Raw genomic sequence first — 25,612 nt, 5'->3', positions numbered from 1 at the left:
ATATTGCAAGAGTGGTATAAGAATGTGGAAAGGTTTTCATATAACGAAACCATGTTTCCACTAACTAAATGAATGGCCAGTTTAACATTGGTAGGGTGACCAGATGTCCCGTTTTAAAGGGACAGTCCCGGTTTTGGGGACTTTTTCTTATATAGGCACCTATTAACCCCCACCCCCGTCCCGTTTTTTCACAGTTGCTATCTAGTAACCCTAAACATAAGTCAATATCAAGAGGCAAGTACTAGCCACGTGTTCTTTCTGCCCAGGTAACAACTACATTGGGGCTTTCCTTTGCCCACACAGTAACTTAGATAACAGGTATGATGCAGTATCATCGTGCCTTCGTATGGCAACTACTTTACCGCCTTCACAGTGCGTCTAGATCCTGTGAACCTATGTCTGTCTAGTTAGAGAGCTCTTCTCTTCAGCCATGTAATACAGACTGGCTCATGTGTGCTTCTTATATTGGTCTGATTTGCTTCATCTCAGCCTCATATTGTTAGACTGCACCTTTGGGTTTCAAAACAGGAAGGTTTCTCATCTTTAATTACGAGGCAACCTGTAATGTTTACTTGCACATCTTATTGAGCAGCCGTCCTCGGTAGGTTCAATGGGTCACATGCTGGCAGGCATCTGGAAATAGGCATATTACTGACACGTATATGCAATGGCAATTTAACATGTGCCTGTACTCTGGAAGTGGGGTAACAGCACAGACAGCTCTTGTCCAATCTGTCCCTTACTAAGGGCCTCTTTGTACATTCCTAACACAGCCATGGCCAGATCCTCAACTGGTGACTCTAGTGGAGCTACAAGGCACCAAGGATCTAGCCCCCAATCAGCTGGAGTTCGGGGTGCAGCAGAATGAAGAACCATCCTTGTAGGCTAATCCATGCCGAGGGCAGAGTGGGGAGGCCTAGCCGGTGTAAATCCTTACAAAGATTAAAGTATAGTTACCGGATCACCTCGAGGCCCTTGGTCACCTCGTATTCCTCTGACTCCTTTAACGCCTTTATCGCCCTTTCAGGAGATATACAGAAAATTAGAAACACCACAGAACGGGTTCACACACCTGCCTATATGGGGTAGATTTACTCAGCACATCAACTGTGATCCTTCTCTGCTCTCTCTGTCGAAACGCCCGTACGGATGAAGTGAGGAATGCAGGATCAAGCGGGGCCGTGTGAATTTGTCTCACGGAATAAAACTGATCACTGCTGGTGAGAGTCCCTTTGGCTCTGGATTTGCCCACTGCTATTGGCTTTGGTACAAGTCTTAATGAATAAAAAGTATTCAGCCACTCATAAGAAAGGGAGCATATTGGCTTTGATCCTTAGCTACACACACAGCAGCCCTGCAGCTGGTATAGCTGGTCATGGGAGGATTTCCCCAGTGTAGGAGGTTCCCCTGCTGCTGTACAGGTGATATAGTAGCTCCTATGCTCTCCAACTCCCTGCTGAGATAAGAAATGTGGCAGGAGAAAGGGGGCATGCCCAGGGCTTCCCTCTGCCCCAGCAATCCCTAGCTGGTGTAACAATCACTTGAGAATACAGGGAGCAGAGATAATTTAGAGCAGCCTGAAGGCTGCTCTTATACCATGGGACCAGACTGTTGCATGTCCAGCCCAGGATGAGAAGAGCGGAAAAGTGGCTTAAACCCATCCCCTCCCAAGTTGTGTGGTGTGTCCCTCCACCCCAGCCAAGGACTGGAGTCACTGAGGATAATCATTCCGGAACAGCGAATATAATAAAACATACCCTTCTGCCGGCATTGCCTCGCTCCCCAGAAGTGCCTGGTAGGCCTCTTTGCCCCTGCCAAAGACATACGCGTTAGAAGAATTTCTGCTGCTTTAGGGGGAATAGTACCAAGGCAGCTCATTAAGAGAGAGCTCATTAAAATGACTTACTTCTTCTCCATCTAGGCCGTCCAGGCCACTTTCTCCCAGTTCACCCTACAGAATAAAAGAAGCATGGTACAAATGATTAAATGTACACATAGGTGAAGAGAGAAAATATTTCACACACGCGCGCACTGCCCGTCGTTGTTATGTTTGTAACATGTTCACATACCTCGTCTCCTGCGACTCCACGGACGCCCTGAAGATAACAGAAAATAGACAGTTACTCTCCCCTAGAGACTTCCCACAGAGATCTGCAGCTAGGGAGAGATAAACCTCCCCCAGTCAAAGTGAGAAGGGGAGACAGCCAAGTTATCTGCATCCTTCTAGCCTTTCAGCTGGCATCAGTGGGAGCTGGACAGTGCTTAATTTGTACCAGGGCTTGGCAGCTCAGAGCCCCGGCACCTCTGGGCTTGGCAGCTCAGAGCCCCGGCACCTCTGGGCTTGCTGTGTCAGTTATGAAAGTAAACAAATTTCTTGAGCCCTGGAACCTCATTACTTGAGCCCCAGCAGCTCTTTCATTACAAATTAAGCACCGGAGCTGGACTGTGCGCTAAGTCAGCAGATAAGCATGAAGAGTTTGGAAAAAATCTACTATGGGAGCCAGCAGCCCTATTTAGTCAAACAGCTGTTTTCTAAGGAACTTTTCCAAGTGTGAGGAGAGCGGAGGACAGACTGAGCCCAAAGTGAGGGGCAACATGTAGCTGAACCGCCCTGGGAAGGAATTTTACAACCCTCTCTCACTGCAGCTTTTGACAGAGTGCTCCGTTCCATCCAGCAGCTCCCCTGACCAGCAAGTAGTGGTGGGGGGAGGGGGGACCACTTCAACCCCTCCCCACCACACTCATTCACCACAGGGAGTATCTGGAGAACAGGGGTTGGAATCACCACCGGACCCAAGATCTTAGTCTAGCAGGGACTTTGGAGTGTGGCTTTTACTGCCCTTTACTCATCTTACTTTGCTGAGTAAGACAAGGGCACAATCTAGCCCATAAAGTGGCCTTCAGAAATTGGGCCCCCTCCCCCATTCTCATGCTGCATCACAAAGTAATGTCTATTTTAGCCAGTGGCCTCAATAAATAGTTTACTCCTTAAACAAATCCCCTTCTCCTCAACATAATGACCTCATGCCTGATCCCTTTTCTGAGCCATAATAAATCTATATCCAAGGGATGTTCCAGACTGGATATTTTTCTAAGAGAAACGTTCTAGCTCACCCACAAGATATGGGTTTGATACAGGAATCCCTGGGAGAAATTCTCTGGCATGTGGCAGAATGGTCCTTTCTGGCCTCAGACTCTATGAATATTTATAATAAAAATTGCAAATCCCCCCAAGTTCTTGCTTTCCCTTGTCCCCTTTTCTGATCCATTATTTAATACATCCATTTAAAACGATAGTCATCTTCTCACTTTGCTCTCTGTCTCCCAATTGCAGTTTCCCTGCCACACACAATCCCAGCCCTGAGCCAACATTCACACATGGTGATAGTGTCAAGAAAATCAATCTCCTCTCTTCTTTCTCCTTTCCTAGTTTTGCATAAGATCCTCAGCTGGAGAAAAAAGCTGTAATGGAGCTACACTGATTGACACCCACTTGGGATCTGGCTGTATTCTCTAGAGAGTCATTAAAAACATACCTTAATTCCTCTCTGACCAGGACAACCTTGGAATCCTTGAGTTCCATTGACACCTGCCGCACCCCGTTCACCCTATTGTAGGAATGGAGCAATTAGTAATGGTCTACGATACACCCTACTCACCCTAACTTTGTGTATTTACACGCTTGGACTGTGGTTTTACTGTACCAGAAACTGAAAATGCATATAAGGGCTGGGCATGTGTACATGATAAAATCATGCAACTGACAGGGGCAGGCAGCTACAGTGTGCGTTTCCTCACAGCATCCTGCCAATGACCTTGGTCACGACATGTGGGGGCCAACCCTCGTCTTAGGAAGCAACTGAAAGATAATATCTTCTTGCTAAATCGTCTCTAGCCTCTCAAATACAGAACTGTGTTAGGAGGTTCTCCTAAAAGAAAATGCATTCTGGATGGGTTGGTAATGAGATCCTGCCCTTAACTATTCAGACACAACTCCTATGGCACAAAGTATCTGAGAGCAGAATTTGGCTTCTCTCTATTATGTTGCTGGACGGATGAGAAAAGCCCGTTGGCCTCCATCTCACCATCTGGTGCTGTGCATCACGGGGTGTATGTTTATTTCTTAGTTTATGTAGGACTTCATGGTGAAGTGACGGTTCAGAGGCGATGATGCTAATGAGAAATTGAAATCATGGGACTCATTGTCTTCACCATCACTGTTACTGTCTGATATCCCAAAGGTTGGACTGAAAAGCACAATCACACCACATTTCTTTTAGTCCGTATCCATTACTTTGGGGTACTCCACTATCTTCACACAGGCAGGGTGTTTGCTCTGTTTGTTTGGCTCTCTATGTAACTCAGGTGCGGCCAAAGCTTCTCTGCTCTGAGTAAGGGGTGGCGAAGAGGTGTGTACTCTGCCCTCGGAGTAGCCCAGAGACTGAAAGGCACCCTTTTCCCCAGTTCCCCCTTGCTTCTAACACCATTTCACGCCCCGTTGTGAGTCAGGCCAGTAACTAGTGGGGGCTGGAAGCAGGGCACCTCCCACTCCCTGCCCCACGTTCACAGGAGGGGATGTTGGGCACAAAGTCCCAGCTCCCCACCACCCACCGCAGCCAGAAACAATCTGAGCAAAGTCAAGGGACCCCTTCATTCCCCTCTGAGGCAATATAGGTCTAGGCAGTTACTTACGGGTCCACCTTCGTCGCCTGGATAGCCTCTGTAGCCGTTCTCACCTGGACCGCCCTAAAAACCAAGGCATATCAATTGATTTTTTCAAACAATATCTGAGGTTTCCTTGCTACAATCCATGCTCCCCCTTTAAGCCCCTGTTCAAAATATCCCTGGATTTAATACAGAGCAGACGTTTGGGTGGTATAATCTATAAAGAAACTAGTTAAATTAAATAATCTGATTACGACTTCCACAGACCCTCAAGATGTGCAGAAAACTAGTCTATGCAACTACATGTTTTCTATCACTAGGATTCTTCATTTTCCCCGACACCATCCCATCCGATTGCTACACCGACTGGTTGTGTCTTGTCTTAAATTAGATTGTAAATGCTCTGGGGCAGAGTCTGTCTCCTACTGTGTTTGTACAGCACCCGGCACAATCAGGTTCTGACCCTGACTGGAGATACTAGTTGGGACTGTATTATGAAGAAATTCTGAATGAATACCATTACTATGTAACATGAAGCCCTACAATTTCATTAGTGTTGCTTTAGATGATTGTCTCTAAAACTCAACCCTCCTCCTGAATCGTAATTTTAAAACAAGCAAAACTAAAAAAGCGCCATTTTGCAGCTCAGAACTCTTTTTTTTTAAATAAAAAGCACTTTTAAAATAATAATGTGGGAACTTGTTCCTTATAATAATATATGGAGATATACCTATCTCACAGAACTGGAAGGGACCTTGAAAGGTCATTGAGTTCAGCCCCCTGCCTCCACTAGCCGGACCAAGTACTGATTTTGCCCCAGATCCCTCAGTGGCCCCCCCTCAAGGACTGAACTCACAACTCTGGATTTAGCAGGCCAATGCTCAAACCACTGAGCTATCCCTCCCCTCTTCTCAGCTAGGAATGCAGGATGCTGGAGTGAGTGAGTGCTACGTTTATATTTCTTTATTAGGGGAAAGGTCTGAAAGCTAGAGAGGATTTCTGTGAGATGTGAACCTAAGCTTGGCTATTATGAAACTAGATGCAGCAACGTACCTTTGGTCCAGCGGTACCTGGCAGTCCTTTATCTCCCCGCTGCCCAGAACACTTGCAGGGCACTCCGCAGCATACTTTTTCCGCGACGTTATCCTATAATGAAAGTAAGCTGTTAAAAACCCATGCAGGAGATGAACTCCCGAAGCAACATTCGTCCTTGAGTGCTGTGTGATGGACAGATATGCAGGAAGAGTAATTTAGTAGATGAAGGACCTAAGGTTTATCCCCCAGTCCTGCAGTGAACGCTGCACAAGTTCAGGAGTCTATCCACATTGAGCAAGGTTTCATTGCAGGGTAAGAACCTGGATATTAGTGAATGTTAGCGAAATGTTTGATACGGCCTCAGAAACAGAGCCAGACAAGGATGGAGAAAAAATATTCACCAGGATTTTAGACACTTTTAAATGGAATTTTGCCTCCACTATATTTGCAACCATTTCTATTTGCTCTTCCCAAAGGTCCATGCAAGCAAAGATGTGTGTGCACACACGTTCACGGAAAGTGAATGCCAGACTCCCAGCAAACTCCTTTTCAGGCAGAAGTGGAAGTAATTCATACAGGCTAGATCACATATCAGGGAAAAGAGGATCTAAATTCACCCCTGGGCAGAAGGCCAATGCAAGGACTTGAGTGAAAGTTGAGTGGTGCATTGGCCTTGGTATGCCCCAGTTTCGCCCAGAAACAATGCCATATGCTTTAAGGTGACCAATCTCAATGTGGAAATGTCAAATCATGAACATGGAATGCTCCAACGAATCCTCACAGCGAGCAACCCACAGGCTGAAAGTCATTTGAACAAAACAATTTCAAAGAGCAGACAAGTTAATAAAAAGTAGTCTAGTTTTGGGTACCAGGTATTAGTGTTAGTCTGTATCCTAAAGGTGCCACCGGACTCCTCGTTAGTTTTGGGTAGTTCATTAGCAGGAAACCAGTAATGAAATTCAGCAAGTAAATTGTTTGTCACAGAGGTCTCGCCTACCTCTACTCAGCATTTACTAGGAAAATTCATTCAAATTGAATTGCATAGAGGTAGACTGAAAACTAGCTCGAATGGTAAGCCAAACGGTAATGTTAAACAGCTAGGTAGTGATTGCGGGAGAAGTGTTCAGTGGAGGTAACACAAGGATCAGTGTGAAATCTGGTCTTTAATATTTTGATTAATGATCTGGACGAGGAAGGTTATAAAACTGGCAGCAGATACTAAGTTGGGAGCAACTGCAAATGCCAATGAAGATAGAAAATTATTGCAAAGAGCCCTAGAGAGACTACATCCATGGGTGTCAAATAATAAAAGTGCAAGCTAGTTCATTATCAGCAATATTAGTGAAAGACAGCTATCCACGCAGAGGAAGAAACCTAGAAAGCAGCACTGCTAAAGAGATTTCATGGTGACACAGAGGGAGAGCAAGGTAGCCACAAGTTTGTAGTGCGATAAAGCAGCAAGACTAATGCAAATGGCATATAGAGAGGCCTAACTTCTTGGAGCAGGGAAATAATAGTCCTGTTCTGTGGCATCGAATCTGGAGTACGGAGTTGAATCCTCAGGTGGTATAAACTGGCAGAGCTCCTCAATAGAGCAGCACCAGTTCACACAAGAAAGTCAGGATTTAATTTTATTCCCTGCAGCATCCACAAAAATACACAAACGAGTTTATAGGGCTAGAGCCACAGGGCGTGTAAATCAGCAGAGCTCCATGGATGGAGGATTTTCACCAGCCAAAGGGTTTGTAAAGTTTCTGCTCTATACAAGCTGTTAGCTCAAAGTTACTTACAAGTTGTTCTGCCAGCTCGAAATCTAAATCCAGCAGATTTATTCGGAGAGGCCGGGTATACGTGAACCCACGTCCAAACTCTAACGTCATCAAATCCTCAAAATTTTGAGTTCTCTCCAGCCCCACGAAGATGAGAGCCTTTACACCTAAGGAGTGGAACAGAATGCATTGCTATGAAAGCGCCAGCAACACTTGGAAGCATGCATATTGTGCATGGATTCGAAGCATGGATTGTTCCTGTCTGCTTAACTGAAAATCTAAAGAAAATATTGGCACATGTTCATTCACTTGAATGATTCTAGGGGGTCTGGATAATGCAAGGGATTAATGATCCATCTGCCTCTCTCTGGGTTTGAAAGTCATCATGTTTAGGTGCCAGGAGGTAGTGGATGGGCTACACACACAGTGTTTCACCTCTAGGCCACCAGCTTGAATCCAATTTGCTTCATTTAATGGCTGAAACACCTGGTGGCTGGGCATTTGTCCTTATAAAGCTACTTAGTGGTCTCGGCCCGGTGGGGGCAGGTGGCCAGATGACCAAAATTGTCCTCATGGGGCCACCATACCTGGGTGGTGCAGTAGGGAGGGAGCGAGGAATTGCTCTGCTCTTGTGTGGGCTGCAGAAGATTGGGTCAGCTTTGCAGCTTCTGTGCTCCGGGCTGTCCCAAGATGCTCCCACTAGGAGCACTGTGCCCAGAAAGGGGCAGGAAGGAGAGAGCACCATGGTCAGTTGTGAGAGCGTGCAGGGCCTAGGCTGCACTCTCTAAAGGGGTGTAGCAGTTTGTACTGCCCACAGTGCACTAGGAGGCAGAATGTCTCCAGTGGCAGTGCAGGGTTGCTGCTTAACAATACAATCTAGCTCATGTATAATCCTAGGTGGAAAGAGCAAAGGCCGTGGATCCAGTCCTGCCAGCCCTTTGCCTCTGGAACTTGCCCTGCAGCCAATGGGAGTTCTGTGTATGGAGGGCTTGCAGAATCGGCTCGTGAATGAGCGTGGACGCTGAACTCCCATCTCATTCCTATAGCTGGTCCTTCAGACCCTATCAGCAGTGCAGGGCGGAGCTTTGCCAATGCTGGACCTGCTCTGTACCAGAAGGATTCCATTTCCCACCCTGCGCTGCCATCACTTTGGATGAAACAGATCAGCATCCTGGGAATCCTCTGCCGTCACAGGTCACAAGCTATCAGTTAATGTAAACTGAGTAAGAGCTGTGTGGATCCTGGATTGAACTCCACCCCTGTGCCCCAGACTCTGAGACGTTCAGATTTAGATCTGAGTCTGTCCGCATGGGCTTGCCTCCGCCCGCGATATACCACGCACAGAGTCTCCGTCAGAGTAACACCGCCATAGCATTATTCAAAGGGGAAGAGGGTTAAAAACAGCAAGCTTGTGTGAATTCAGCTTAATACTGACCTCACCATTCATCAAAAAGCTGGGTGCACCTCTTTTATGAGAAGCCCGGGGCAAAATGAAGCAAAATGAAAAGTGATAGAATACCTTCTCTTCGCAGTGCGTCTGCCGCGGCCTCCAGCTGAGCCATTCCATCATCTATACCATCGGTTAGGTGAATTACCACCTGGGAAGGAAAAAATTCAAGTCAGGCGTCAATTGTGAAACACGGCCACATACAGTGAAATGTTTGGCCAGATTCTCAGCTAGTGTCACTTTTGCTTCGTTCCATTGCCTTCAATGGAATATACACCATAATGTTCAGAGCCGATCTTGCAATAACATACTTTCCTCAGGTGCACATGTCGTCTGAGGTCAGACTAGCTGATCCTACTGGTTCCTCCTGCCCTTCACATATGGATTTTTGGCTTGACGTGCCGGATCATGTTACTCAGATGTTACATTTTCCAGTTAGTAATAGCTACAGCTCAGTAAATGGCCCAAATTGGTATTCACAAACATTAGCTGGAGTGACACTCCACAGTGTTGTGCCTTACAATATATTTTAAAATGCCACTTAAGTGCAGCAAGACAATACGGTTAAGATGCTCTAACAAGGATGCTTTGTTTATTAATTTCCCTGCATCAATTAAACTAAAATATATACAGCAATATTCCAAGTAAAGAAATAATGGGGAAAAACCCAGACATCTAGGGATCTTTGCTTTTCAGTGTCAGGAAATCTTTCATGCTCTCAGCATTTCAGTGGGGCAATTTCCTACCTGGTGTAAACTGGCAGAGCTAAGTTCACTTCTCTGGAGCTGTGCTTGTTTAAACCAGTAGAGAATCTTGCCCAATGTGTTTCTGTTTCAAAGCACGTAGAAAAACCTCTAGAATGAGAGGGGAACCCAGACTTACTTTCACGTTGTTGGCAGGAGATGTTCTAAATTTGCTCTGGTAAGAGCTCAGCGTCTGTGCTGTCAGAAAATATGGACCACGGTTGCCTATGTCTCGGAACTTCTCAAACAATTCCGGCTGGTACTCGGAAAAGTCAAAGGCTTCAACGGAGCCTCTGTTGCCTGTTTGCGCCATGATTGCCACTCGCACAGTTGGCTGCTGGTTGCCAGTACAGCTGATCCTCTGCATCTTGGTAATTCTGTTCAGAATGCTCTTTACCTTGGACGCCAATGCGCTCTGAGAACTAAATATATTTTGTCCAGCATCCGAGACATCAAACCCAAGTATCACATCCAGTTTGCATTCTGGGGAGGAAAAATGTGTAGACTCATTCAGACACAGAGTAAGTGGTGGGGGGAAGTTATTTCACTAGGAGGGTGGTGAAGCACTGGAATGGGTTATTTAGGGTGGTACTGGAATCTCCATCCTTAGAGATTTTTAAGGTCAGGCTTGACAAAGCCCTGGCTGGGATGATTTAGTTGGTGTTGGTGCTGCTTTGAGCAGGGGGTTGGACTAGATGACCTCCCAAGGTCTCTTCCAACCCTAATATTCTGTAATTCTATGATTCTTCTACGATTCTGCAATGACTGCTTCGGAACAGAGCAGCTACAGAACTCTGTTTATTTTTTTTTAAATTGAGTCACTGTTTATTCATCTGTTGAATATTATCTGAATCCTAGACTGTGAGCTCTTTGGGCAAGCGACAATCTTTGTGCTAGTTGTCCAAATGACAGTGACAAGTACAATGAGGCCCTGATCCTGATTTGGAGCCCTAGCTACTACTTATAATAATAACAATGAATAAAAAGTGGTTATATTGGGCAAAGGCCTATGTTTTTCTCAGTGTAGCTATTGTTTAGAATTTGACTTCATCTATTCAAAAACAAATAGGAAATGAATCCGCTAAGAAACCTAAGAAATAAATGTGTCCTAGATTGCACGGAGAAATACCTTGTTTTGCCTCTGTGAAAGTTTGTCCATCCTTTAATAGTGGGCAAGTGTTTCTCCTTTCGTTTGCTACAATTTGCGGCCAAAAACTGGCGTTTCATTTTATCTTTTTTGCACAGAATTACAAGTCTTGCATTATTTTAGGAGAGAATTAGTACAAAGATTTAATATGAGCTGCAAAAAGTTTAGTGGTTTAAGCAGGGCATTGGGAGCCAGGACTCCTGGGTTCTATTCACGGTTTAGTGGCCAAACACTTTTGTATCATTTGGCATGGCAGGCAGACTCTGTTAGCTCCATCTGTGCTTATCGACTTCACAGGAACGTTGTGAGCCGTAATCGATCTCTGTGAAGTGTTTTGCAATCCTTCGATGAAAGATGCAATGATAAGTGCAAAATGTTATCATCTGTACCATGGGCATGTCTAACTTTTCCCCAGCAGGGACCACATCTTAACAGAGAGATCATCACGCAGTCTCAGCTCCCTTCCCAGTCCATCCACTGGAGCCCTACCAGTCTGGATCCCCTTTCCATTCATGCAAGAACCCTGCAGAAACACCAGAATCACCCTCCTTATTGCCAGCTGCTTCTGTATGCATCTTGGCACATCTGCAGCCATGCAGTGAGCTGGAAATGAGGAGGAGCCAGCATCATGTTACGTGGGCTATCTACAGAATGACCCACTAGTTGGACAGTACTTCCTTTTGTGGCTGTCTAGAGCCAAACAAAGCCCATCACGCTCTGAGGATGGACCAATGAAATAGATCCTACAATATGACAATGTGCCCTGAAAGTTCAGGGCAGACCTTGACAAAAGGGGTAAATCTCACTACTCTTCTCCCCACAATCCTTAATCCTCCAATATATATATATATAGTTATACCCAGTTCTGATCTAAAGGCAAAATCCATGGTGAGGTGAGGTCAAGCTGGAATTCACTGGTATAACATGCATACCAATCTTGGGCAGTCAGTTTTGAGTTTATCATTTAGTAAGCCTTAGGTCATGAAAACTAACTAAGTCAGTACAAAGGGGCCAGTCAGATCAGATAACACTTAATTCCACAGGGCAGCATTAGATCATTTAGTAACTATTTTGTTTGAGGTGGAGATACTATCATTGTCAACACATGATCAATCAACCCTGAGTGCAGGGGACTGGACTAGATGACCTCTCAAGGTCCCTTCTAGTCCTATGATTCTGGGGGGGGAGGGATAGCTCAGTGGTTTAAGCATTGGCCTGCTAAACCCAGGGTTGTAAGTTCAATCTTTGAGGGGGCCATTTAGGGATCTGGGGCAAAAATTTGTCTGGGGATTGGTCCTACTTTGAGCAGGGAGCTGGACTAGATGACCTCCTGAGGTCCCTTCCAGCCCTCATATTCTATGATTCTATGCTAGTGTTTGTCATCTTAGAATGCCTGTTGGGATTGTTGTTTGACATATATTGCAGTACCACCACTACCCCGCCCCATGTTCTAGGTGCTCCACAGATGGATAGGATAGGAAGGTTTTTGTGCTGAAGAGCTTACCATCTAGGGAAGGGTTTATAGTCTAGGGCTGAGCCCAGTCACTAGAATTTGCAAGATCCAGGCTGAAGAAAGCATGGGAACAGGAATGCAATGATGCTATTGGAGGAGTCTGTTTAAAGCAAACAAAGTGCTCCAAGAGGAGAACTATACCTGGAAATAATATTTTTACAACAATGGCACTTACCTCTGGATTCACTCACTCCTGGACACAGTTGCTCTTCCATAACAGCATCAAGAGTAATCAACACTTGTTCATTCAGTTCTGACAGTTCCTGAGCCGTTGCCACTCTGAAAGCAGTAGCACTATCACTGGATAGCTTGCTCACTTCATTCAGGTCAATGTTTTTCACACCAACGGCAAACACCTTGACACCTGAGTTTGCCAGTGCTAATGCCGCTGTCTGTCCGTCATCCAAAGGTTTGCCTCCTGTCACAATAAAAGCAACTTGAGGGACCCTGTCCTCCCCCCTGCCACCAGCCTCTTTCACAAAGTGCTTTGCCTGGATGTGTCTGATGCCTTCTCCAGTATTAGCCACTCTGCCTCCTTTATAGGCTACTCTGTTGATAGCACGTAAGATCTGGTCTTTGGTGGTATAGTCCTTGAGAAAAAATTCATCAGTCACATCAGAGTTGTACTGGGCCAATCCCACTTTAATGGATTTATCATCTGAATAGAAAGCATCAATTATGGAATATACAAATTGGATAACCTGCTGGAAGTTCTCTCTCCCTAAATTGATGGAGCTGTCCAGCAAAAACACGATGTCGACTTCCTTTTTACCACCTGAAACAGTTAAAAAGAAGGTGGGTATTAAATGCTTTGTCGCACCCAGAATATTGTCTCAAACACTAGAGGAATATAGACCATTCTTAAATTGTCGGCAAAGGCTGCGTGCTGCACGTAGAAATAATTCTGCATTTCATTTAGAAACATGTCTTGCCTTGGAAAATAAGATGAGCAGTAAGACTATGGCTGATTCAGAATGAGTGAATGAGTCAGTGAAGACCAAGCCATTCAAAAGTGAGTGGCTGCCTCCTTTTTTGGATGGCCAATCTTAAAGGAACCTGACGTTCAGTGAGCAGGTGGCCGCTGCATTTTCGGAAAATCGGGCCCCTTTAAGATGTCTCTTCTTTTGCTAGCACCCAAATTCACAAGTCACTTTTTAAAATCTTGGCCGGACTATACAAACTGACACAAACCCCAGCTCACACCTCACCTTTTTGGGGATTCATATTAGCACCTGAGGTCCAAAATCTCTCTGCCCCTGCTCTGCACCTGTGCTGCTAGCCTGCTAAATCCATAGCAAAATCAGTCAGTCCGTGCTGGGGAAAATGTCCTAAAGCACCAATGAACTAGGAAAGCCCTCTGAAATGTGAGATTTGAAGAAACCAGCCAGCAAAGCAGGTTCTGCAGGATCTATTGAGACCACATTTTGGATGTGGCAAAATATCAACCAGAGATGACCTCTTGGGAGAAAAGAGACCATAGCGACAGGAAGGAGAAGAGAATCAATATGCTTAGGTTTGAGGCAACCATTTTAGGGTGACAGATTATATGCCGAGAGTACAAAGGGCACAGTTAGGGTAATTGAAAGAGACAACGATGGTTACATGGAGAAAAGGAGTGACTGTATTTCAAAAGATTTGGAGGAGCACCCAAAGATTATGGGCTCATCAGAATCAAACATTAAGAGGTTTGTCCATCAAGATTCCAGATTAGGGTACCATTGGGTGTAATTCATTACTGGGTGCCAGTGAAAAATCAAACGAGGAAAATGCTGAGCAAGCAAATGATAAAAACAGTGATTCACACACAACATGCAAGCACCCCAGGGTGAAGCCAGTGCAGAGAACAGGATAGATTGGGGGTGGGGAAAGGCAGGGAACAGAATTCCAAATGCCAAATCTAAGTGCAAAACCTCGATTATTTTAGCAAAATGCCTGGTTCTATTTTAAGGCTAGGAGAACTCCTAAATATAGTCCTGATCTAAGGCTCTTGGAAGTCTATGGAAATCTTTACACTGACTTCAATGGACTTTGGAGCAGGTTCCATGTGAAGTAATGTCATGTTTCACTATCACTTCCATCTCATCTTTATGTTTCTTCAGCGACACCAGCAGTTTTGTGACCGCTCAGAAGAAAGGGTCCATAAAACATCATATTCATGATAGAGTCATGGAGTTTAAGGCCTGAGAGGACCCCCAGATTATCTAGTCTGACCTCCTGTGTATCATAGGCCAACACCACCACCCGCATACTAAACTCAATAACCGAAATGAGACCAAAGTACGACAGCCCACAGGAGGCTAGACTCTATGTGCCACAGGCAGGGAACAAGACGGACTGAGGGGCACCAGTGCCCGAGGCCCCCGCAATGTCAGGGAAATGATTAAGTGAGACATACCCAGATAATCCTGGCAAGTGACCTGCACCCCACACGCTGCAGAGGAAGGCGGAAACCCCCCCAAAGTCACTGCCAATCTGACCTGAGGGAAAATTCCTTCCCAACCCCCTTACAGCGATCAGTTAGACCCTGAGCATGTGAGCAAGAGCCAGCCAGCCATGCCCCTAAGAGAAAGAATGCTCAGTGCCACCTCAGAGCATGGACCCACCCCACCCAAATGTTACGCTATATAATATGTTATTTATTTTTATGAGGGACATATTTCCGTCTTATTCACGTTCTAAATTCTACCATTTTCCAAGTTCTGAAAAGCCCTTTCGGCAAGTATTCTTTAGTGCAATGCAAGCAAAGGAATAAGGACTAAAATACATTAATTCTGAACGGCTTTACAAATTATGAGAATTTTATCCCATGCTGCATCCCGAAGGTTCCCCCCAGTGTATACCAACATGAATAAAAGACTGACCAGGAATTGGAATTGGAATTGGAGGAGGTGGAAGTGTAGGCTCTTGAGGTTCTTCAAATGATTTGATGAATCTCTTTTCAATGGTTGGGAGTGCTGTAAAATCTTTGATTATGAATGCAAGTCGAGGATCATTGGTAATTCTCTGCAACTGAGTGCTGTCTACATTCCTTGCTCCTACACCCAGGATTTTCACCCCAGTAGATGCAATCAAAGCAGAAGGTCTAGTCACATCATCCTGGGACCTCCCTCCAAGGAGGAGGACTAAATGCTGGGGGACCCCGTCTTCTATTCTGCTCCCTGCAGACCTAATGAAGTAATTCTTCACAACATAGTCCAGCGCGTTGCCAACGTTCAGTGGGGACCCTCCTTTTAGCCTCAGGCGGCGTATAGCTTGCAGAACAGCCTCTTTGGTCTTGTGTTGTTTTAAAAGGAACTCCTCAAATACAGTATTGCTGAATTGGGCCACACCAATTCTCACTTTGTCTGGCCCAACATCCAGCTGCTGAACAATTCTGAAGATGAAATCCCGAATGTGTGCAAGACCGTCGGCCCTGACGCCGTCAGAGCTGTCGATGAGGAAGATGACATCCTTCCTATCGCCGTCCAAATCTGCAGGAGAACAAAAATGTCAAGGAGAGAGGAAAATTGCTGACATGAAAAACCTCCTTTGCGTGAGCTTTGCTGTAAGGTTTCTGAGCAATCTCTTCCCAAGGATGACCCAACTCATGGGATCTCTGATGAAGCTCCATTCACCTGATAAATATAGCACATATGCTTTGTTTTTAAGGGGGAATGCTAAAATGTGCTATCTATTAAAGTGAAAAGCCACCCTTTAGGCATGGGAATTGGAGTTGGTTTCTTTTGGGGGGGCGGTGTTTTTTGTTTGCCTCTTTTTGGCTTTACCTGTCAGTTTAAATTTACATCCAAAATTATAAATATATATCACCCCAAATCCTACTCTCCTGCACTCTGACGTCTACTTTTTATGCAATCATTTCCTTAAATGTTCCTAACCTCATTTTGGCCCCAGATTTATGCTCATTTTAACTAGAAAACTCTTCAAAGGGCTGCAGACAAGGTAAGCAATGCAGCTTTTGCCCAGAAAACCTTAGCCTTTGATATCTCCATGAAATCGCTAATGAATCTCCATTCTCCTGACAGTGCGAATGTGCTGTATTTGTTTTTCAGGGGGAAATCATTTGTTGGCAGGGAAAAAATGGAAAGTTATTTGCACTTTTAGCAATAGCTACATTAACAGCAACACAAAGGCACTGGGTGATCAGACAATCTTACCTGGAGGGACTATTATGTCTCCCAGGAGACTTTGTATCTGGTCTGAAGTCAGCGTTCTAATAGGGGTCAGCAGCTTCTGCTCTAGGCTGGGTAGTTCCCGGAAGTTTCTCACTGAGAATATATACTCAGGGCTGAGAGAAATCTTTATCAGTTCCTCAGGATCCACATCCTTTGCGATAGTCAAAGGTGCGACTCCAGCTAGTTTGATTTGGCGGGCAGGGTCCTCTATGTCATCAGCAGACTTGCCGGAATAGAGCAGTATTAAAAACTGAGGGACACCTTCCTCTATGCGACTTCCAGAAGTTCTTGTAAAGATATTTTTCGATACATACTCCAGAGCAGCTCCTAAGTTAACTTTTTTGCCAAATTTGGCCCTTAATTTTCTCACAGCACTCAGCACTTCATCTTTGCTGGAGTGAGCATTGAGAAGAAAGTCGACCCTGGAGTCATCACTGAACTGGACCACAGCAACCCGGGTGGCATCGAAACCCACATCCAGGGAGTTCACCATCCGTTCGATCAGACCACGGATGAAATTGAACTCAGGGGTAACAGTCTGGGAGCCATCAATGAGAAACACAACATCCTTCTTGCTGCTCACTGTCAAAAGAGAAAGAGTTCAGATGATGCACGTATGCCCAAGAGTTGCATTGGTAAATGATCTAAAGGGCAAAAGTTTAAGGCACCTGCAGATGTGCAATTACACATCATCATTTTCGGGGTCATCAGCAAGCAGCACCGTGCTGAAATTAGCTGTCCAATGAAATTGACGTGTAAGATTAAATAGTGTGGAAATCTAGTCTGCAGTCCTCATACACAACTCTGATTTACAACATTCGGAATCCAAGTGAGGCTAGACCCTGCAAGCCACCTTCTATCCCGCACTCTCACAATCTCACTTCGATACAGCCACTAATTAAAAAAAATAGGGATCACGATTTGTCATTTAGTGCACAGAGGGGAGCCTGTCAGCCCTCTCTCTTGGCTGTGTCAGGGAACAGACGCATTAAAGCCCCTTTGCTCCCCTGCTCAGATTGCGACTCTAGCCATGTGGGGTGGAGTAATGGTTGCTCTCCTGATCTGAGTCCTCTGAGTGAAGGCCAGGGAGGGGGCTGAGAAGGCAGGAAGTCAGAGGAACCCTGGCTCCACACCTCCCCCCTATTCACTGGCCAGACTAGCTTGCCACACACATGAGGCAGTAAACATGAGAATTATCTCTGAGCACCAGGTTCTTCTCTGGTCTTTTCCCAGAGAGGCGCAGCCCCATGCTACCCCTTACACAGGGCAGACTGCAAGAAGACCATCTAGACATTGAGAAAGTGAGTTCAGTGACACCGCCCTCTCTTTTGCATCACTAGATTGCGCTACACTTGCCATCTGAGAGTTGTTTTCCCCATTGCTGTTATTCCCAAGAGGAAGGTTTGCTTCCTGATGATGAGCTTTGCCACCCGGTTTCAGGTCAGAGCAAAGTTCTGTGCCTGAATTATAAATGTCGGAAAAATCTACATGAATTTACATGAAAATGTCAGTTTCTTAACTAAATGATCTAGTTTTCTTTTGGGGAAGCGGGGGCAGAAATTGCCTGGTCACTAAGTTATTAATTAATATATCACCCCATTTATTTATTGTAGCACTATGGTCCAGAGCCTGCATTGACTTCAGTGGACTGTGTAGACATAGCAGTCTGCCTGCATGGACCACAGGGCCTATAGATGTATTTGAATGACTGGCAGGAATTACACAGATCCTTGCAAACCCGGGTACAAGCGAGCAAATAGAGGATAAATTCGCAGGGAGATGAGGTTGGTTTTGGAGCCTTAATTGTGAATGCCTTGCCTTTCCCTCTTTGCGTCACAACCATAATGTTATTTAAACATCAGTTTTTTGTCTCTGAATCTTACTCGTATGAGCATTGCTCTGCAGACACAACAGCCAAAAAACACCTTCTCACCTGGACTGGGTGATGTCAATTCAAAATCCGGGATTAGCCCTTCAATTTGTTCCCTGGTGAGCTGAGTGACTCTCTCTGAGATGACCTGCTGTACAGTATACAGTTGATTGAAGTCAGGGATTGCAACAGCAAAGTCTGGAACATACGAGATGGTCTGCAGCTCAGTGATATCGGCATTTCCAATTCCAATGCCTAATGGCACCATGCCACCAGTCTTCAGGGCCACCGAGGGCCTTCTCACATCATCTCTTGATTTACCAGATGTCAGGAGAATCAATAGCTGAGGGACACCTTCAGCTATCCTGCTGCCAGTTGGGCTGGTGAACACATTCTTTAGGACATAGTCCAGGGCTGTACCTGTATTAAGAGGAGCCCCTCCCATAATGGACAGGCCCCGGATGGCACTGATCACATCTGCTTTATCAGTGTAGGCATTCAGAAGGAACTCGGGTTGTATGGTGTTGCTGTATTGCACCACGGCAACACGGACCCTGTCAGGACTGACATCCAGGCTCTCGACCATTCTTTGCACAAAGGCCCTCAGTGCAGGGAAACCACTTCTGGCACCATCTGAGCCATCAATCACAAACACCACATCCTTCTTCTCACTTTCGTCAACTGTTTCTGGAGACAATGAGGGAAGGGGAAGATAAGTCAGATTCTCGGTGTAAAGTAGACATGCTCTGTATAAAATGATTTGCAGAGAGAGGAAACGCTTGGGATCTTAGGTCATGTATCACAGATACTGATCCTGTTTCTTTATAGTTTACCTTTTCCCAGGCAGTCAAATGCTCTTGACTAGTGGACAGATGGATGGAAATCCAATGAAAACCATGTGACATCATGTGCTGGGTGATACCTACTTAGTCTGGAGGGGGCTCTATACTCTTTAGTGGAGGCATCAGCCTTCAGCAAGGGAAGACAAATGGAGTATGTAATCAGGGGGCATTTTCTCCCAAAGCGATCAAGGGTCTCTAGGGAGTGGAACACATTAGCACCAGTTGACTACTCCACATAGAGTGCCCTAGAGAGGGGTGCAAGATGGAGGAGAGACATAGGAAAAAAAAAGTTCCCCGGGGAGCATGCTAACCTAGAAATAAGTAATGCTGCGCGCACACCACACACACACACACACACACACACACACACACAAATTCCACAGCTGATTGGACAATGGTGAAAATATTTTTGTGACAATATTTCAACGGGCTCAAGCCAGCAAAATAAAGAAGTGAACTGAAATAAAAATGAAAAATGTTCAATCATTTTTGTGACAAAAGTAGTTGAACATTTCTAAAAGCTAAAAAAAATTTGATCAGTTCTACTACCGAACAAACTCACACCAAACTTCAACACCCTGGTTCAGGCCAACCAGTAAACAGTCACTGCCTGTCAAAAACCGGATAAGGTTCATTTGGCTAGAACCTTTATGGAGGCTTCATGTTAAGTATGTTGCATTTTCCCTGTCTCCATCTGCTGGTAGGAGGCCATAATACCCATCGTCTTTGCTGGCAAAGCAGGGATGTTTCACAAAAAAAGGCATATGTGTTCACAGATGATGTCTCTATGGTACCATGCTGTTTAGAATTTTGATAATTGAATTGTTCCCCTTTTGTTATCCTTCATTCTAGTTCTGCCATTTTAATTTCCGCCGGTTATAATTGCAACTGATTCAATAGCATTTAATTTACCGGTTGGTATCTGGGTGCAAAATATAAAAGCTGTTCATGTTTCATTCAAGAAGAAATTTAGAGGAATGAATCTAGGATGGCAAGCAATAGATTTATGCACTGGATTGTCGATGATGCCATGTTCCTCTTTCCCCACACCACTTTCAAGAAGAACAAAATCAGTTTTGGAAGAGAAATAGAGATGACCTTGCCCTAATTTGCTCTTAATCCAGCCAAGCACTTAAAGCTACTCCTACTGTAAGCTCTTCAGAGAAGAGACTGTCTATGACACCATCTTTGCCCAGTGCTTAGCACAATGGGGCTGCAGTCTCTGTTGTGGCCTGCAGATTATACTTTATAATATAAATCATAAACTTCAATGAGACTGCTTGTCCTAAAGGAAAGCATGCACTGAAGTGCTTTATTGGATTAGAGCTTGAATGAAGGAAAACCAACGTAGACTACCACTTGCTACATCATTATTTTAAATCTCAACCATATTGGGCCTGAACCAAAATGTACTGAAATCAGTGGGAGACTTTCCACCAGTTTCAGTGAGCTTTGGATCAGGCCCAGGATCCATTGTTTCGTGTGTAGTTCTAATTTACAACGATCATTTTGCAACATTTTTTTTAGTCCTCTGAAACAAATTTGATACATGTTTCAATGCTATAAAAACAAAAGAAATGGTGGCTTTCCATACCTGGTTGTTTCATTTCTATGGTTTGCAATAAGTTCACTATCTGTGGTTGTATGTCTCCAATTCTAGGAAGGGAATCAACTTTTAGAATGAACTCTGGAGCATAAACTATCCTTTCTAGTTGTGTGATATCGGCATTCTTGGCTGCGATAATAAAAACGACAACACCAATTCCTTTCAGGGTCTCTGCTGGTTGTTCCACGTTATCACTAGATCTCCCAGCAGAAAGCAGAACCAAGAACTGAGGAACGCCTTCTTCAATCCTGCTTCCAGCTCTCTTCACAAACAGATTCTTCACTGCATAATCCAGTGCAGCCCCCACGTTCAGTTGTCTCCCCGTTTTTATCTTCATTCGTTTCACTTTCTGGAGTGTTTCCTGCTTAGATGGGATTTGGTCAAAGGTGAACTCCACCTGGACGTTGTCGCTGTACTGAGCCACAGAGACTCGGATGGCATTCGGCTTTACATTGAGCTGAGAAATAATTTTGTGCACAAAGTCCCGGACAAGAGGGAACTGCCCAACTAGGTTGGATGAGCCATCAATCATGAATAAAATGTCTCGCTTACTCGCTAGAACAAATAGAAAGAAAAAGAAAACAAGATGTTAAAACCTTTTTATGGGTCATCATGGAAACTTTACTTTTAAGGAGCTGGATTTTGATATTTAAAACGATTGAGTGATTTTCATTAACTAGAGTATCTAAATGAAAGTATCTAACTAAATGAAAAGGGATACTTTACCTATCTCCCTTTGGTCACTTTTTAATTTCATTGACTTTCCAAAGCAAAGTGGAGCATCTGTTATCTATTTGTTAAATTCCTCTTAATTTTTGCATTTCCAAACTAAATAATCTTAATCTTTTTAATAGCCCCTTCTGAATGGAGCCACAATAAAAGAACTCTGGGGAAAATATTTATATATATCAGGTTAACTTTAAACCTGACACAAATATTTTTGGAGATAATATCAGAGACTTTCATTAACTTTTAACTCACTATCAGGAATAAATTCTGTCCTCCTCTACACCCGTACCAGCCCATTGATTTCAGTGGGGTTGCAACTGAGGGTCAACTCTAGCCTTTTATGTTGGGGGTTTGCTTTTTCTTTGGTTGATCTATGCTGTTCTCCACTATATTAATCTCTCCTTTTCATTTTTTGTGGCGAGCAGTAACCACTCCCTACATGTGAGTTGGTCCATACAAACACCTATCGTAGGCACTAATGCATCCCAAGTGGTCGGGATACAAAGGCTACAGGGACAATTGGGCAGGATATTTGGTATGGTGGTCATAGACCCATTCTGATCTCCATTTCAGTGCTGATTCAGCAAAGCACTTGAGCAGTTGCTGAACTTTAAGCATGTTAGTGGTGACTTCAGTGGGTCAATGGATCTACCCACATAAAATGAAACACAGGCTTAATGCTTTGCTGGATCAGGGCCTTGGACAAGTAAGAAGTTGTGCATCATTCAAAATAAACAATCAAAAGAAACAAGACCAACTTAATACAGTCAACATGAAGAAAGGTAGATATTACCTGAAGGGGTAAGTGGAACTTCTTCCACACCTCCTCTAACATATGTTGTTAAAGGACTAATTAACTCCTGTGGTAAAGCTCCCAGAGAACTGAAATCATCCATAAAATACACCAGTCTTGGATTAAATGCCATCTGCTCAAGTTCTGCCTTATCGGCATCTCTAACTCCAACACAAAACGTCAGCACTCCAGCCCGAGCTAATGCATTGGACGCTTGTTTGAATGCATCAGCAGACTGCCCTGCTACAAGCAGGACCAGGACCTTTGAAACTTGATCATCTATTCTGCTCCCACCAGCTTCAGTGAAGTGATTCGTAAGGACAAAGTCTAGTGCCAAGCCAGTATTCAGCACTGATCCCCCTTTAGGGAACAACTGCCTCAGGCGAGTAATGATATCTGCCTTGTTTGGGAATGTGTTTAAAAAGAATTCAGTTGTAGGAGTATCACTAAACTGTACTAGGCCAACGCGTACATTGTCATTTCCAACATCAAGGCCGTTAACTAGGCTCACAACAAAGTTGCGTACAAATGGGAAGTAGGCATTTCCAACGTTGAGTGATCCATCCAAAAGAAAGATGATATCCCTTTTGTTTTGAACTGCAGTGGAGCACAGAAAATAACGTGAGACATCATAGAAAACATACCAGTATTTGTCATGTGTGCATACAGTATGCACCGTACACACATGTATACCTTGTGGGAGAGAGAAAGTGAAGGGAAGAGAGAGTTTCCAAGAGAGTAACAGCAAGAACATTATGTGACGTTATTGGATGGTTTGGTTTTGGCTTGGGCTGCAAACAGTATTTGAATGGCTCGTATTTAGAAATGGAGCCTCGTCCTTGTCTGCTGTGTAGAAAATGTATATTATTACTAATGACAATCAGAACGGTTGCATACTCTGTAGCTACTCTGGGTCAGAACCTCAGCTGGTGTAAACTGGTTTCATTGACTTTAATAGAGAAACAATAATGTACATCAGAGAAGAATCTGACTCTCTGCAGTTAGTCTCCATTACACTGGGGTGAGTGAGATTATATTTAATGAAAACTTTGGGCCTCCTATTATAGAAAATATGAGTTTGGTAATATGTAAAATACACTGTGATCTGAATCATGGCCAAATATAGTGAAACCAGTACCAGAGACCATCCTTATGAGACAATCTCCCATTCCGAGCGACTGCCCCCAAAGCCTAGTGAGCCAGATTCTGCTCTCAGTGTAAATCTGAGGTAACTCCGTGGGCTCTAGTAGAGTTACTCCAGATTTGCCCTGGCGTAGCAGAGAGCATAATATGGCCCCTGGAGTACAACTTTCAGTAGAAGAGCACCTGTCTTAAGTAACTGGTTTTGGATGGTATTTTGAGTGGCCACCTTAAATATCTTTCACTGTATGTTGTGTTTTTAAGTAGGTGTTTCTCCTGGCTATATTGGGGTGACTCTGTAAGGTGCCTGTGTATCTCCACCCTCCCTAGCTCCAGAATGGCAGATTTGCATTTTGCCAACAGTGACGGACAGGAACTTCCCTCTTTGGGGACGTACTGCTTGATCCTGCACTCCTTGCTTAGGTCCAGATTCTGGCCTCTCGTATTGACGTTGCATAGTACCTGGCCCAGCCATGGTCCCCTGCAACACAGAGGAAGGTGGCATCAAACCCACAACACCAGCTCAGTCCCACTAGAGGATTCTCCCTACATCAGCATTAGGGCCTTTTTGCTCTGGAGTTGTGCAGCAAACTGCTGGATCTCAGCCAAAATGTCACAGCTTTAAAATAGTATCTCAGCCCTTTATAGGGTTAGGAGATAGTGCTAAATCCCACTGGGAAGCTTGGGGTAAAATACTGGCCCTATTGATGTTAATGGCAAAGCTCCCATTGATTTCCGTAGGGTTGGGATTTTACCCTTGGAATCTCCCTTTTCCAGTTCCCGCTTCTAGTCCTTAAAGGTCCTGTGATATCAGACTTAAATCATAACATCCCTACATTCTGAAAAGCTGCCATTGCTTGCAGAACAAATCTGGGCCTCTACCTGGGATCGATTTGGGGGGAAATTCCACTTTTAGGGGGATGCAGGAGTCAACTTTTCTCTTGTAGGTTGATTTAAAAAACTAAGTCTGGTGTTTGAAGCTGCTGAGGGGTTTGAAATGGTAGGGGAAGTTCCCGGGAGATAGACTAATGGGCTGGAAACATGGTCCTATGTCTGAGATAAACTGCATAGGACTGCAACACATTTATCACTTGCCTATGCAATTTATAGCATGCCTCTCTAATTGATCACACGGATGCCAACTCCACATACATATATAGGCATGTATGTAGCTACGTTCCTCTATTCTGAAGGTTCTTTTGTCAAGGGTAATGTTTGATGTCTTTAAACTTGAACATTAGAGAGGTCTATCCATTTCTCTATCTCAGGTTCTTTCTATAGGGCCCTAGTTACAGGGCATTAAAAATCAAAAGGGCAAAATTGGAACCTTTGTAATGAAATTATTTCTGCCAAATCATATAGATTAAGTTGCTCTTCTCTGTTCTCATCTGTGGTCACCATTCAAAGCCTTGATGCGAACGAATATCCTCAGATAATCTATTGCAGTGTCATACTCAGTAGTAATATTTGTAATGGGCTGTTGCAAGGGAACATTTACTTCCATACAGTGTTTCTTTACGGCTATGTTTATGACAGAGACAGAGAGACAAAGAGGGAAGCTACATTTATAAGTTTTAAAGAACAAAAAGTCTACGGACATTTTTACTTGGCATTTTGAAATAAAAATGTCAGGGTTGACATGTAGCCATGCGAAACTGTATTAGCAGGAAACATATTTTGAAAAAGCTTGTTAAATGATAGATTCTTTTTCCATGATATTCATCTTAATTAAGGACCAGTGCAAGCAAACTGATTTGTAAAATGTCATCTCTGCATAGGGAGTAGTCATTGCATTTTGAAAGGATTCTTAAAACCATACAGTTTCTCTGCACCGTGGATTATCATTTTAGTAACCTGGAGAAACTAGAAAGTGATACAGTCCTGATCCAATTTCACTTAAGTCAATGGGAATCTCTCTAGTGACCTTAATGGGAACTGAAGGGGGGCCTTATTTGTCTAATGTTTTCATGACCGGGACTGAAATGAGAGTTTAGAACATGACCCTCTGTATCTTATTATAAGAATCCAGCCTCACACTTGTCTACTGGTGAAAAATCCTTAGGAGAACCTTAGTACAAAATCTTTAGGCACATAAGTCATCTATTGAAATACATGGGAAACTGGTTCAGATGTCATTACTT

General features: G+C 44.2%; 1 protein-coding gene across 9 annotated transcripts in view; it reads right to left on the bottom strand.

Annotated features, from left to right (window-relative positions):
- Window positions 1–25,612, bottom strand: part of COL6A3 (collagen type VI alpha 3 chain) — a 108,531-nt gene that overhangs the window by 44,575 nt on the left and 38,344 nt on the right. For 7 of the 9 annotated variants that reach the window (XM_034785060.1, XM_034785061.1, XM_034785059.1 and 4 more), the window contains 16 exons: window positions 22,332–22,928; window positions 20,798–21,364; window positions 18,425–19,048; window positions 16,474–17,073; window positions 15,181–15,789; window positions 12,495–13,094; window positions 9,799–10,142; window positions 8,989–9,067; window positions 7,491–7,636; window positions 5,719–5,811; window positions 4,693–4,746; window positions 3,537–3,608; window positions 2,070–2,096; window positions 1,907–1,951; window positions 1,758–1,811; window positions 958–1,020 (listed from right to left, as the gene is read on the bottom strand). In XM_034785060.1, coding sequence (XP_034640951.1) covers window positions 958–1,020; window positions 1,758–1,811; window positions 1,907–1,951; window positions 2,070–2,096; window positions 3,537–3,608; window positions 4,693–4,746; window positions 5,719–5,811; window positions 7,491–7,636; window positions 8,989–9,067; window positions 9,799–10,142; window positions 12,495–13,094; window positions 15,181–15,789; window positions 16,474–17,073; window positions 18,425–19,048; window positions 20,798–21,364; window positions 22,332–22,928 — 4,574 coding nt within the window. The remainder of the gene's footprint in view (window positions 1–957; window positions 1,021–1,757; window positions 1,812–1,906; window positions 1,952–2,069; window positions 2,097–3,536; window positions 3,609–4,692; window positions 4,747–5,718; window positions 5,812–7,490; window positions 7,637–8,988; window positions 9,068–9,798; window positions 10,143–12,494; window positions 13,095–15,180; window positions 15,790–16,473; window positions 17,074–18,424; window positions 19,049–20,797; window positions 21,365–22,331; window positions 22,929–25,612) is intronic. The other 2 variants (XM_034785065.1, XM_034785068.1) reach the window with 1 other exon arrangement.

The sequence above is a fragment of the Trachemys scripta genome, chromosome 11, assembly GCF_013100865.1.
Source record: "Trachemys scripta elegans isolate TJP31775 chromosome 11, CAS_Tse_1.0, whole genome shotgun sequence".
NCBI lineage: Eukaryota > Metazoa > Chordata > Testudines > Emydidae > Trachemys > Trachemys scripta.
This window is presented reverse-complemented; position numbering and strand designations above follow the sequence as displayed.